This window comes from Ips typographus, linkage group LG15 (genome assembly GCF_016097725.1).
Source record: "Ips typographus isolate SLU linkage group LG15, UJ_Ityp_2.0, whole genome shotgun sequence".
NCBI lineage: Eukaryota > Metazoa > Arthropoda > Insecta > Coleoptera > Curculionidae > Ips > Ips typographus.
This window is the reverse complement of record NC_138436.1, coordinates 8910065-8924070: the sequence shown is the minus strand read 5'-3', so window position 1 is coordinate 8924070 and position 14006 is coordinate 8910065. Positions and strand designations below refer to the sequence as shown.

The 14006-nt window shown below is 39.0% G+C and overlaps 2 protein-coding genes across 9 annotated transcripts in view; one reads left to right on the top strand and one right to left on the bottom strand.

Annotated features, from left to right (window-relative positions):
• The first annotated feature begins 1458 nt into the window (after window positions 1-1458).
• LOC145738468 (uncharacterized) lies at window positions 1459-11537 on the top strand. 4 transcript variants are annotated; one of them, XM_081993318.1, is made up of 9 exons: window positions 1459-1600; window positions 1672-1855; window positions 5954-6120; window positions 9478-9606; window positions 9906-10069; window positions 10245-10334; window positions 10560-10619; window positions 11122-11298; window positions 11368-11537. In XM_081993318.1, exons 2-9 carry the CDS (start codon window positions 1676-1678, stop codon window positions 11406-11408), a joined length of 1008 nt encoding a protein of 335 aa, XP_081849444.1. In that variant the 5' UTR covers window positions 1459-1600; window positions 1672-1675; the 3' UTR covers window positions 11409-11537. The 4 variants fall into 4 exon arrangements, with proteins under 4 accessions (XP_081849444.1, XP_081849443.1, XP_081849445.1 ...); XM_081993317.1 differs by lacking the exons at window positions 1459-1600; window positions 1672-1855 and adding an exon at window positions 4567-4804; XM_081993320.1 differs by lacking the exons at window positions 1459-1600; window positions 1672-1855 and adding an exon at window positions 4634-4804 and having other exon boundaries at window positions 5866-6120.
• Window positions 11538-11656: 119 nt separating this feature from the next.
• Window positions 11657-14006, bottom strand: part of LOC145738464 (solute carrier family 2, facilitated glucose transporter member 3-like) — a 35962-nt gene continuing 33612 nt past the window's right edge. For all 5 annotated transcript variants that reach the window (XM_081993301.1, XM_081993304.1, XM_081993303.1 and 2 more), the window contains one exon: window positions 11657-12275. In XM_081993301.1, the coding sequence (XP_081849427.1) occupies window positions 12132-12275 (144 nt within the window). In that variant the 3' untranslated portion in view covers window positions 11657-12131. The remainder of the gene's footprint in view (window positions 12276-14006) is intronic.

The window sequence follows — 14006 nt, the reverse complement described above, 5'->3', positions numbered from 1 at the left end:
TATTCAAATCAAAATAACTCAGTTATTTGGGACACTTTGTATAAAGTTTTATATGTCAATGGAAAGCTGATGAAATGGGCTTTCCATTGATGTATAAAAGTTTATAGGTTGATGGTACGGTTCGGCCGCTAGAGGGCGTCAAAGTTGATTATTTTTTTCTGCACTTTTTTGGTACACTCGCTTATTCAAATCAAAATAACTCCCTTATTTGGGACACTTTGTATAAAGTTTTATATGTCAATGGAAAGCTCATGAAATGAGCTTTCCATTGATGTATAAAAGTTTATAGGTTGATGGTACGGTTCGGCCGCTAGGGGGCGTCAAAGTTGATTATTTTTTTCTGCACTTTTTTTGGTACACTCGCTTGTTCAAATCAAAATAACTCCCTTATTTGGGACACTTTGTATAAAATTTTATATGTCAATGGAAAGCTGATGAAATGAGCTTTCCATTGATGTATAAAAGTTTATAGGTTAATGGTACGGTTCGGCCGCTAGAGGGCGTCAAAGTTGATTATTTTTTTCTGCACTTTTTTGGTACACTCGCTTATTCAAATCAAAATAACTCCCTTATTTGGGACACTTTGTATAAAGTTTTATATGTCAATGGAAAGCTCATGAAATGAGCTTTCCATTGATGTATAAAAGTTTATAGGTTGATGGTACGGTTCGGCCGCTAGGGGGCGTCAAAGTTGATTATTTTTTTCTGCACTTTTTTTGGTACACTCGCTTGTTCAAATCAAAATAACTCCCTTATTTGGGACACTTTGTATAAAATTTTATATGTCAATGGAAAGCTGATGAAATGAGCTTTCCATTGATGTATAAAAGTTTATAGGTTAATGGTACGGTTCGGCCGCTAGAGGGCGTCAAAGTTGATTATTTTTTTCTGCACTTTTTTGGTACACTCGCTTATTCAAATCAAAATAACTCCCTTATTTGGGACGCTTTGTATATAAATTTATACGTCAATGGAAAGCTAATGAAATGGGCTTTCCATTGATGTATAAAAGTTTGTAGGTTAATGGTACGGTTCGGCCGCTAGGGGGCGTCAAAGTTGATTATTTTTTTCTGCACTTTTTTTGGTACACTCGCTTGTTCAAATCAAAATAACTCCCACAACATGGAAAGCTCATGAAATGAGCTTTCCATTGACGTATAAAAGTTTATAGGTTGATGGTACCGTTCAGCCGCTAGGGGGCGTCAAAGTTGATTATTTTTTTTCTGCACTTTTTTTGGTACACTACAACTTTAACGCCCTCTGGCGGCCAAACCACCAAACCAATCGGGGCAAAAGGGGGTATTTTTGGAAAGCCCATTTCACTGGCCATCCATTGACGTGTAAAAATCGTTTCTAGCACTGAAGGTGGGCGAGCAATTTGGGTTTGAACGCAACGAGTGCAAGTGGCCCGTGGCGGAAACGCACACAACACGTGACGTCACAACACGTCGGCACGTTTCGATTTTCTAGTCGTCAGTTCCTTCCCAAACGCCGCGAGAGAAACGCAGTCGACGTGTCCTCGGGGGACCTCGTAAACGCAGTCAATTTCGGTGGTTTTTTTGGGTGAATTTACTCCAACAAAAGGACCTCGTTGAACACGGTAAGTTGATGACGGTCAAAACGTCGAAACGTCGCAAAATGCAGTCAAACATTTTGGGGGTTTCTGGGTAGAACGATGCTGTTGCAAGCGGACCGCGCGCCCCCTTCCGGTACGCAGACGCGTAACCGGACAGTCAGCGCCCCCATTGGCCAGTACCAGCACCGTGCCAGGCTCATGGACTCGCCGACGCTCGCGCGAGTCGAACGCGCCACGCTGAGACACGAGCAGGGCGCCAATCGCGGCGGATACGCGCAGGTCAGTCAAAGAGCGAGTGTCCTCCAGCCGCCATTACTCGACCTGCTGGAGGACAAACAAACGCGCAGACTGTCAATGGAAAAACGTTAATAACTCGGGAAGTAAACGAGGTAGAAACGTCGTTTTTGCGTTGACTTGATCAGAAAACTGTCACAAATGACATATCCAAAAATTACGCACTTCTGTCAAGTCATTCCATGATTTTCACAGGATTGAAATTACACAAAATTAGAAATTTACAAAAAAGTCACTTAAACAGAAAAACGTCAATATCTCGAAAAGTAAAAGAGGTAGAAACGTCGTTTTTGCGTTGACTTGATCAGAAAACTGTCACAAATGACATATCCAAAAATCACGCATTTCTGTCAAGTCATTCCATGATTTTCACAGGATTGAAATTACACAAAATTAGAAATTTACAAAAAAGTCACTTAAACAGAAAAACGTCAATATCTCGGAAAGTAAAAGAGGTAGAAACGTCATTTTTGCGTTGATTTGCAATGAAATGACCACACACTAATTGTGCATTCAAAGCTTACGTATCCTTCATGGGTGATTCATACGAAACCACCGTAATCCGAATTGGATGCGTCACCAAGGAAAACACATTTTGATATACAGAGTGGAATAGCAAATAATTAACGCAATTTACCACGTTTGTGGGCTGATAAGACGCAATTGAAATAGATAATTACCGACTGAAACCGAGGCCAAATTAACGAGAGAAAGTGGCAGTTTCGATTTCTTTTTTCCGTTTCAAGTTTAATTAACTGAAATTGTTGGTCAACTTTGACGCCCTCTAGCGGCCGAACCGTTTAACCAATCAACCAGTGTTGCCATATCGTTGGAAAGGCTATTTCATTCGCTATCCATTGACATATAAAAATATATACAAAGTGTCCTAAATAAGGGAGTTTTTTGAGGTTAAGTGAGTTGGTGCACTGAAAATTTGAGCAAAGTTGTAGGTCAACTTTGACGCCCTCTAGCGGCCAAACTGTCCAACCAATCAACTCGTGTGACCACATCGTTGGAAAGGCTATTTCATTGGCTATCCATTGACGTAAAAATGTTTCTACAAAGTGTCCCAAATTAGGGAGTTATTGAGGTTTGAATGAAAGAGTGCACTGAAAATTTTCAATTTTTGGTAGCTTAAGTTTGACGCCCCCTAGCGGCTAAACTGTCCAACCAATCAACTCGTGTGACCATATCGTTGGAAAGGCTATTTCATTGGCTATCCATTGACGTAAAAATATTTATACAAAGTGTCCCAAATAACAGAGTTATTGAGGTTTGAATGAAAGAGTGCACTGAAAATTTTCAATTTTTGGTAGCTTAAGTTTGTCGCCCCCTAGCGGCCAAACTGTCCAACCAATCAACTCGTGTAGCCATATCGTTGGAAAGCCCATTTCATTGGCTATCCATTGACGTATAAAACTTTATACAAAGTGACACAAATAAGTGAGTAAATTACAGTTGAATGAAAGAGTGCACTGAAAAATGACTAAATTTTTTAAGTCAACTTTGACGCCCTCTAGCGACCAAACTGTCCAACCAATCAACTCGTGTAGCCATATCGTTGGAAAGCTCATTTCATTGGCTATCCATTGACGTATAAAACTTTATACAAAGTGACACAAAAAAGTGACTAAATGACAGTTGAATGAAAGAGTGCACTAAAAAATGACTAAATTTTTTAAGTCAACTTTGACGCCCTCTAGCGGCCAAACGGTCCAACCAATCAACTCGTGTAGCCATATCGTTGGAAAGCCCGTTTCATTGGCTATCCATTGACGTATAAAACTTTATACAAATTGACACAAATAAGTGAGTAAATTACAGTTGAATGAAAGAGTGCACTAAAAAATGACTAAATTTTTTAAGTCAACTTTGACGCCCTCTAGCGGCCAAACTGTCCAACCAATCAACCAGTGTTGCCATATCGTTGGAAAGCCCATTTTATTAGCTATCCATTGACGTATAAATTTATATACAAAGTGTCCCAAATAATGGAGTAATTAACGATTGAATGCAAGAGTGCATTGAAAAAATTGAAAGTTTCTTACCTCAACTTTGACGCCCTCTAGCGGCCGAACCGTTTAATCAGTGTCATTTCAATTCCGTAAAAACTCCTGAATGACTTGACAGAAGTGCGTGATTTTTGGATATGTCATTTCTGACAGTTTTCTGATTATTTCAACGCAAAAATGACGTCTCTACCTCTTTTACTTCCCGAGTTATTAAGGTTTTTCCATTGGCCTCAATTTCCTTGAGGGGACGCCAACTTGAAATTGATTTTCCTGGAGTAATCGCGCCGCCACCACCAAACCACTTGCACCCCCATGATCGGGACACTGTACGGAACACTTTGAGGCACTTTGCACCACCCGAAACGCACTTTTACCGGCTTTTTTTGAGCAAAATTGAACAGGGAAACGGACCGCGCCTGCTCCCTCCATTTTGTCACCGAATGACACTAGTGACGTACATGGCCACTAGGGATGGACGAGGAAATGAATAACTATAGGAAGGTGTGCAGTATTTGCGTAAATCACAGTTTAGTCACAGTCACAGGGTGTGTAATACAACATTGAATTAGAAATAATTAACAGAAATAATCAATCACGTGACACCAAGTTTAGATAATCACACCAAATTCATGTGACTGTGCGGCTCCTCTCTAGCCCATCCCTAGCGCGCAACTGTCACACACGTCAATTTTAGTGAGTGACGTTTCAATGTGGGGTTATGCGGGATCGCGGCTCCTCCGGCACAATTTCGCCCAAAAAAGCCGGTAAAAGTGCGTTTCGAGCGGTGCAAAGTGTCTCAAAGTGTTCCTTAGACCCTCCCGGTCGTTTAAGTGCAAGTGGTTTGGGGCTGCGGCCCCAATTACCCCCCAAAACAGCGTTTGTCCGAGATGGCGTCCCTACCGCAGTTCAATGCACCAAAAAGGTTAGGGAATTCAACGTTTTTTTTTGCTTAATTTCACGCTGACTGGCATTTTTGAATTAAATCTTGAAATTCAGCAACAAATTTGTGTGCTACAAAATGGCCGACGACTGCACAGTGTTTCATGGAAAACCGGCCGTGTTGCCACATTTCCGTGGAGGCAAAACACTCCCCGATTGGTTCGAACGAAACAAAATCAAGTTTAACATTGTCAAGGCCATCTTGACCGAAACTAAACCAACATAACCTAGAAATTCTGACAGTTGGGCGGCCATTTTGTATTAAATTCCACTATTTGTTGGGTTTAAACGCAATCGAGGCAGTTTCTGTTATCTTTCAATTGCGTTATCATCAGGAAATTGCGACCTCAATGTAAACCAAATCTATCTTGAATACGATTGGACGATTGCAAGTAATCTCTGTGACGTCATTATGGTTTTGTGTACCTAAACTAAAACTAAACCTAAAAATAGGTTTTGTTTTGGAAAAATATCGTTTCTGATTACTGATGAGGCCAGCGCGTGCGTGCGAAACGTTCCTTTTCTGCTTGTCGTTTTGTTTTCAACATTTTTAGATTTTCTGGTTCGTTTCGAAACGTTTTTCAACATTTTTCGACCTTCTGCAACATTTCTAGACGTTTTTCAACATTTCTAAGCCTTCTGCAACATTTTTAGACCTTCTGGAACATTTCTAAACGTTTTTCAACATTTTTAGACCTTCTGGAACATTTCTAAACGTTTCTCAACATTTTTAGACCTTCTGGAACATTTCTAAACGTTTTTCAACATTTTTAGACCTTCTGGAACATTTTTAAACGTTTTTCAACATTTTTAGACCTTCTGGAACATTTCTCAACATTTTTAGACCTTCTGGAACATTTCTAAACGTTTTTCAACATTTTTAGACCTTCTGGAACATTTCTAAACGTTTTTCAACATTTTTAGACCTTCTGGAACATTTCTAAACGTTTTTCAACATTTTTAGACCTTCTGGAACATTTCTAAACGTTTTTCAACATTTTTAGACCTTCTGGAACATTTCTAAACGTTTTTCAACATTTTTAGACCTTCTGGAACATTTCTAAGCGTTTTTCAACACGTCTTGACGTTATGGTGGATGCGCCGTCGTACATCGCAATATTGTGTGTTGCAGGCGTTGCTGCTATCCGGCCACAACTGCGCCAAAGAGGCGACGCACGCGATCAAACGCGGATTGCTGTGGCAACAGCGCGACAAACTGTTCAGCCGATGGAAGGAACGTTACTTTATATTGACGCGCGACTATTTGCACTGTTTTCGAAGGGCTTCCGGGGCAGACAGGTGAGAGATATCGAAAAACCGAACGCACCAGCGTGTTCCCCGGAAAAAATTAACATAAATTGACAGGTGACTCGACCTGTCTAGCTTGATTGACAAAAAAGTTGGTTTTCAGTTTGACAGCGCTAGAGCAGTTTTCAACTTTTTTATTTATCAACTTAGACCCCTCGAGTGACGTGTCGTTTACGACTAAATCGGGGACGCCGATTCGAATGCCGCTGTCAAAATTGACGTATCTGTCAAACGGAAGCTGAAACTCGGTCAGTTTTGGAGATATCAAAAAACCGACCACACCAGCGTGTTCCCCGGAAAAAATTAACATAAATTGACAGGTGACTCGACCTGTCTAGCTTGATTAACAAAAAAGTTGGTTTTCACTTTGACAGCGCTAGAGCAGTTTTCAACTTTTTTATTAATCAACTTAGACCCCTCAAGTGACGTGTCGTTTTCGAGTAAATCGGGGACGCGGATTCGAATGCCGCTGTCAAAATTGACGTATCTGTCAAACGGAAGCTGAAACTCGGTCAGTTTTGGAGATATCAAAAAACCGACTACACCAGCGTGTTCCCCGGAAAAAATTAACATAAATTGACAGGTGACTTGACCTGTCTAGCTTGATTGACAAAAAAGTTGGTTTTCAGTTTGACAGCGCTAGAGCAGTTTTCAACTTTTTTATTTATCAACTTAGACCCCCCGAGTGACGTGTTGTTTTCGAGTAAATTGGGGACGCCGATTCGAATGCCGCTGTCAAAATTGACGTATCTGTCAAACGGAAGTTGAAACTCGGTCAGGTTGATTAATAAAAAAGTTGGTTTTCAGTTTGACAGCGCTAGAGCAGTTTTCAACTTTTTTATTAATCAACTTAGACCCCTCGAGTGACGTGTCGTTTTCGAGTAAATCGGGGACGCCGATTCGAATGCCGCTGTCAAAAATGACGTATCTGTCAAACGGAAGTTGAAACTCGGTCAGTTTTGGAGATATCAAAAAACCGACCACACCAGCGTGTTCCCCGGAAAAAATTAACATAAATTGACAGGTGACTTGACCTGTCTAGCTTGATTAACAAAAAAGTTGGTTTTCAGTTTGACAGCGCTAGAGCAGTTTTCAACTTTTTTATTTATCAACTTAGACCCCTCGAGTGACGTGTCGTTTTCGAGTAAACCGGGGACGCCGATTCGAATGCCGCTGTCAAAATTGACGTATCTGTCAAACGGAAGCTGAAACTCGGTCAGTTTTGGAGATATCAAAAAACCGACTACACCAGCGTGTTCTCCGGAAAAAATTAACATAAATTGACAGGTGACTTGACCTGTCTAGCTTGATTAACAAAAAAGTTGGTTTTCAGTTTGACAGCGCTAGAGCAGTTTTCAACTTTTTTATTTATCAACTTAGACCCCTCGAGTGACGTGTCGTTTTTGAGTAAATCGGGGACGCCGATTCGAATGCCGCTGTCAAAATTGACGTATCTGTCAACCGGAAGCTGAAACTCGGTCAGTTTAGGAGATATCAAAAAACCGACTGCACCAGCGTGTTCCCCGGAAAAAATTAACATAAATTGACAGGTGACTTGACCTGTCTAGCTTGATTAACAAAAAAGTTGGTTTTCAGTTTGACAGCGCTAGAGCAGTTTTCAACTTTTTTATTTATCAACTTAGACCCCTCGAGTGACGTGTCGTTTACGACTAAATCGGGGACGCCGATTCGAATGCCGCTGTCAAAATTGACGTATCTGTCAAACGGAAGCTGAAACTCGGTCAGTTTTGGAGATATCAAAAAACCGACCACACCAGCGTGTTCCCCGGAAAAAATTAACATAAATTGACAGGTGACTTGACCTGTCTAGCTTGATTGACAAAAAAGTTGGTTTTCAGTTTGACAGCGCTAGAGCAGTTTTCAACTTTTTTATTAATCAACTTAGACCCCTCTAGTGACGTGTCGTTTTCGACTAAATCGGGGACGCCGATTCGAATGCCGCTGTCAAAATTGACGCATCTGTCAAACGGAAGCTGAAACTCGGTCAGTTTTGGAGATATCAAAAAACCGAGTACACCAGCGTGTTCCCCGGAAAAAATTAACATAAATTGACAGGTGACTCGACCTGTCTAGCTTGATTGACAAAAAAGTTGTTTTTCAGTTTGACAGCGCTAGAGCAGTTTTCAACTTTTTTATTTATCAACTTAGACCCCTCGAGTGACGTGTCGTTTTCGAGTAAATCGGGGACGCCGATTCGAATGCCGCTGTCAAAATTGACGTATCTGTCAAACGGAAGCTGAAACTCGGTCAGTTTTGGAGATATCAAAAAACCGACCACACCAGCGTGTTCCCCGGAAAAAATTAACATAAATTGACAGGTGACTCGACCTGTCTAGCTTGATTGACAAAAAAGTTGTTTTTCAGTTTGACAGCGCTAGAGCAGTTTTCAACTTTTTTATTTATCAACTTAGACCCCCCGAGTGACGTGTCGTTTTCGACTAAATCGGGGACGCCGATTCGAATGCCGCTGTCAAAATTGACGTATCTGTCAAACGGAAGCTGAAACTCGGTCAGTTTTGGAGATATCAAAAAACCGACTACACCAGCGTGTTCCCCGGAAAAAATTAACATAAATTGACAGGTGACTCGACCTGTCTAGCTTGATTGACAAAAAAGTTGTTTTTCAGTTTGACAGCGCTAGAGCAGTTTTCAACTTTTTTATTTATCAACTTAGACCCCTCGAGTGACGTGTCGTTTTCGAGTAAATCGGGGACGCCGATTCGAATGCCGCTGTCAAAATTGACGTATCTGTCAAACGGAAGCTGAAACTCGGTCAGTTTAGGAGATATCAAAAAACCGACTACACCAGCGTGTTCCCCGGAAAAAATTAACATAAATTGACAGGTGACTTGACCTGTCTAGCTTGATTGACAAAAAAGTTGGTTTTCAATTTGACAGCGCTAGAGCAGTTTTCAACTTTTTTATTAATCAACTTAGACCCCTCGAGTGACGTGTCGTTTACGACTAAATCGGGGACGCCGATTCGAATGCCGCTGTCAAAATTGACGTATCTGTCAAACGGAAGCTGAAACTCGGTCAGTTTAGGAGATATCAAAAAACCGACCACACCAGCGTGTTCCCGGGAAAAAATTAACATAAATTGACAGGTGACTTGACCTGTCTAGCTTGATTAACAAAAAAGTTGGTTTTTCAGTTTGACAGCGCTAGAGCAGTTTTCAACTTTTTTATTAATCAACTTAGACCCCCCGAGTGACGTGTCGTTTTCGAGTAAATCGGGGACGCCGATTCGAATGCCGCTGTCAAAATTGACGCATCTGTCAAACCGGGGGAGTTTTCGCACGTTTGTCAAGTTTTTTTTTTTCGCAGAATTTCCGAAATGGGTCAGTTCCTTTTCAAGGTCAAACTGGTCGACGTCGAACGTGTCGAATGGGAGAACAAGAAAACGTACAGTGCGGTTGCGCTGATGATCGGCCGCGACGGTAAGATTTACCTCAGGTAAGTCACATAACCTAAAATGTCACTCATTTTAACCGCCATTTTTTTTAAATTTTTTTTATTATTTTTTTTTATTATTTTTTTTATTATTATTTTTTTTTATTATAATTTTTTTTTTAATTTTTTTTTTATATTATTTTTTTTATTATTATTTTTTTTTATTATTATTATTTTTTTATTGTTTTTTTTTATTTTTTTTTTGATTTTTATTTTTTTAATTTTTATTTATTTATTTTTTTTTTTAACTTTTTTTTTTTCTTTATTTTTTTTATTTTTTTTTTTTTTTTTTTTTTTTTTAGGGCCCCCGACGGTCTCGAGGAGTGGTTCGAGCTGCTCGAGGAGTGCACGGTGACCAGTAAAGAGCGTCGCAGAGCCCTGAGACACTCGCACGACGGAAAACAAATGAATAACAACCATTCCAACGCCTACTTAGACGATTGGCTGGCCGCTCGTCAGACACACCGTAAGTACACCCGAAACTTGAACACCCTGTAACTCGGTTATTTTTTGACCTACAGGGTGGTTCAACCACTCAAATTAACCGTCTTGAACCGCTCTTTCCTGCGGTGTAGGTGAAAAAATTTTAAACCAAAAAATACGTACAGGGTGAGCAAAAAAACGCAAATTTGATGTTTCAGCTGTGGGACCACTGCTCACCAGACCGGAAGTGACGTTGCGACGCAAAGACCGGAAAGAGGACGAATGGGACCCGGACAACAGATTGTCCCGTAAGTACCGTACGGTTAAAAAAAAAAAAAAAAAAAAAAAAAAAAAAATTAAAAAAAAATTTAAAAAAATAATGAAAAAAAAAAAAATAAATAAAAAAAAATAAAAAAAAAAAAAAATTGCCAAAAAAAAAAAAATTGTCAAAAAAAAAAAAAAATTGCCAAAAAAAAAAAAATTCTTATTATTTTATTTATTGGCCTCTAATCGGAAATTTTTGTACGATTCAGGAATTCTGAAAGCGTCGAGCAAGAAAACACCCAAACGCTACTTAACCAACAAAATGCCTTGTAAGTTTAATCGTTTGCTCGTTTGTGGTGTCCCCCCAGAAGTTTCTAGAACCTTCTGGAACGTTTTCAGCTCAAATTAACTGATTTTCAGTGTGAAACTCTTTCAGTTTGACAGATATGTCAATTTTGACAGCGGCACTCGAATCGGCGTCCCCGATTTAGTCGAAAACGACACGTGACTCGAGGGGTCTAAGTTGATAAATAAAAAAGTTGAAAACTGCTCTAGCGCTGTCAAACTGAAAACCAACTTTTTTGTCAATCAAGCTAGACAGGTCAAGTCACCTGTCAATTTATGTTAATTTTTTCCGGGGAACACGCTGTTGTAGTCGGTTTTTTGATATCTCCAAAACTGACCGAGTTCCGTCATTCTAAAAGATTCCAGATGTTTCTGATAGATCTGGAAACGTTCTGGACAATTCTAAAACACTCTAGATTGGTTAAAGACTGTTCTAGAACGTTTTGGAAGCTTTTAAATTGTTCTAGAAGTAAAAATATGTTGCAGTACTGACCGACATCGGCGCGTACGACGCCAGTACGTTGGGCGGGGCATCCACGGTGACGTCGTACCGCATCCAACGTGACGTCACGCGCGGGCCCTGCGATTCGTTCAGATCGAGTAGGGGGCGCGGGAGTCGCGCGGGCGCAATTCAGGCGAACGTCCAATACGTCAAATTTAGAGGTGAGAGTGTGACGTGTGTATTATATACAGGGTGGTCGCTTTATTTTTTCATTTTTTTTTTTGTTCCAGAACGCTCCTACAGCGATATTCCACGTATCGAGCCACGCTAACTCTTGTGACGTCATAAATATATGATATTTAGGTTAAGGGTGTATACAGGGTGGTCCTGGTTAAAAATTCCCCCCAAAGACTAAGAGTGATAAGAGAAAAAATAAATAAATAAAAACTTTTAAAATTTATGTTTTTTTTAATTTGACTCTTAAAAACAAAAGAAAAAAAAGTTCCATAGATATTCCATAGGATCCTATGGAATTTCTGTGGAATTATCGAAACTTAGTAACTAGGGTGGGGGAAAAAAAAAATTATTTATTTTATTATAATTTAAAATTCTTTAATTTCCTAGACTACAATAGTGATGAACTTAACCTTAAAAAAAAATGAGTGTTATTGCAAAATATATAATTATACAGGGGGGATGATGATGATGAATTTAAATTGCTTTTCGAACAAAATGAGGTTATGTTGACTTTGTTACGTCACAAAATGGCGCACACGCGACGTTGTCAGATCGTGACCGAATGAGAGTGAGTGAGAGAGAGAGAGAAACTTAACCTATACAGAGTTGTGGCACATAATATACAGGGTGATCAATTATTCGCTTGAGATTCAATCTTCGAGGAATTTTTCAAAATTGATGGTGGGCGGCCATTTTTAAACAAACGAATCGCGGTCACGTGTGCTTTGTTGATTTTTCCTGTCAAATGTCATTTTTTTTCTGGCGGCCATCTTCAGGCCAATCCTGGCACTAGTCACGTGATGTATTGTGCGCACTTTTATTGGTAGGATTGTTGCCGGAACATGGCGGAAATTTCCTCGAGCGATTTGTTCTTCGTTTCCGGCACTTTTTTGTAGATGAAGAGCAGAAAGAGCACTTGCAACACGACGAAAATGATGAACACGTACGCGCCCAGTTGACGCTGCAAAAAAAAATAAACAAAATTTGATGAAAAATTAATGAAAATTTTGGTGAAAAAAAATTGACAAAAAAAAAGTTTGATGAAAAAAAAATTTGATGGAGAACAGTTTGATAAAAAAAATTATGAAAAATAAATGAAAATTCGGTGAAAAAAAAAATTGATGAAAAAAATTGATTTGTCCCTGACTGTCCTTACAAACTGTCTTTCTGGCAGTTCAAACTTTGACACCACTTTTCTCCCTGACTGTACCAAATTTTAAAATGTTTTTTTATGTCATTAGATAGAAAATTTAATGAAGATTCCAAAAATGTGCTTAAAACTGTCATTTTCTCACTCCAAGTGGATTTTACGAGCGATTTTGTCCCTGACTGTCTTTCTGACAGATTAAATTTTGAAAGCGTTTTTCTCCCAGACTGTACTAAATTTTGTAGTGTTTTTTAATGTCATTGGATAGGAAATTTAGTGAGGATTCCAAAAATGTGCTTAAAACTGTCATTTTCCAACTCCAAGTGAGTTTTACAAGCGATTTTGTGCCTGACTGTCCTTTCAAATTGTGTTTCTGACAGTTCCAATTTTGACACTGTTTGTCTCCCTGACTGTACCAAATTTTAAAGTGTTTTTTTATGTCATTAGATAGGAAATTTAGTGAGGATTCCAAAAATGTGCTTAAAACTATCATTTTCTCACTCCAAGTGGGTTTTACAAGCGTTTTTGTCACTGACTGTCCTTACAAACTGTCTTTCTGGCAGTTCAAACTTTGATACCACTTTTTCTCCCTGACTGTTCTCAATTTTAAAATGTTTTTTTATGTCATTAGATAGGAAATTTAATGAGGATTCCAAAAATGTTCTTAAAACTGTCATTTTCCCACTCAAAGTGGGTTTAACAGGCGATTTTGTACTTGACTGTCCTTATAAACTGTCTTTCTGGCAGTTCAAATTTTGACACTATTTTCCTCCCTGACTGTATCAAATTTTGGAGTGTTTTTTTATGTCATTAGATAGGAAATTTAATGAAGATTCCAAAAATGAGCTTAAAAACCTGATTTTCTCACTCCAAGTGGGTTTTACAAGTGTTTTTGTCCCTGACTGTCTTTCTGGCAGTTCAAACTTTGACACCACTTTCCTTCCTGACTGTACCAAATTTTTTGTGTTTTTTTAGTGTCATTGGATAGGTAATTTAGTAAGGATTCCAAAAATGTGCTTAAAACTGTCATTTTCCAACTCCAAGTGGGTTTTACAAGCGATTTTGTCCCTGACTGTCCTTTCAAATTGTGTTTCTGACAGTTCCAATTTTGACACCGCTTTTCTCCCTGACTGTACTAGATTTTGTAATGTTTCTTATTTCATTAGATAGGAAATTTAGTGAGGATTCCAAAAATGTGCTTAAAACTGTAATTTTTTCACTCCAAGTGGATTTTACGAGCGATTTTGTCTCTGACTGTCTTTCTGACAGATCAAATTTTGAAAGCGTTTTTCTCCCAGACTGTACTAAATTTTGTAGTGTTTTTTAATGTCATTGGATAGGAAATTTAGTGAGGATTCCAAAAATGTGCTTAAAACCGTCATTTTCTCACTCCAAGTGGATTTTACAAACGATTTTGTGCCTGACTGTCCTTTCAAATTGTGTTTCTGACAGTTCAAACTTTGACACCACTTTTTTCCCTGACTATACCAAATTTTAAAATGTTTTTTGATGTTATTAGATAGGAAATTTAATGAAGATTCCAAA

Coding starts and splice junctions, on each gene's coding strand:
- LOC145738468 (XM_081993317.1), top strand. CDS start 4,601: ATGCGGGATCGCGGCTCCTCCGGCACAATTTCGCCCAAAAAAGCCGGT. Junction 6,121..9,477: donor AGGGCTTCCGGGGCAGACAG/GTGAGAGATATC, acceptor TTTTTTTCGCAG/AATTTCCGAAATGGGTCAGT. Junction 10,335..10,559: donor CCCGGACAACAGATTGTCCC/GTAAGTACCGTA, acceptor TGTACGATTCAG/GAATTCTGAAAGCGTCGAGC.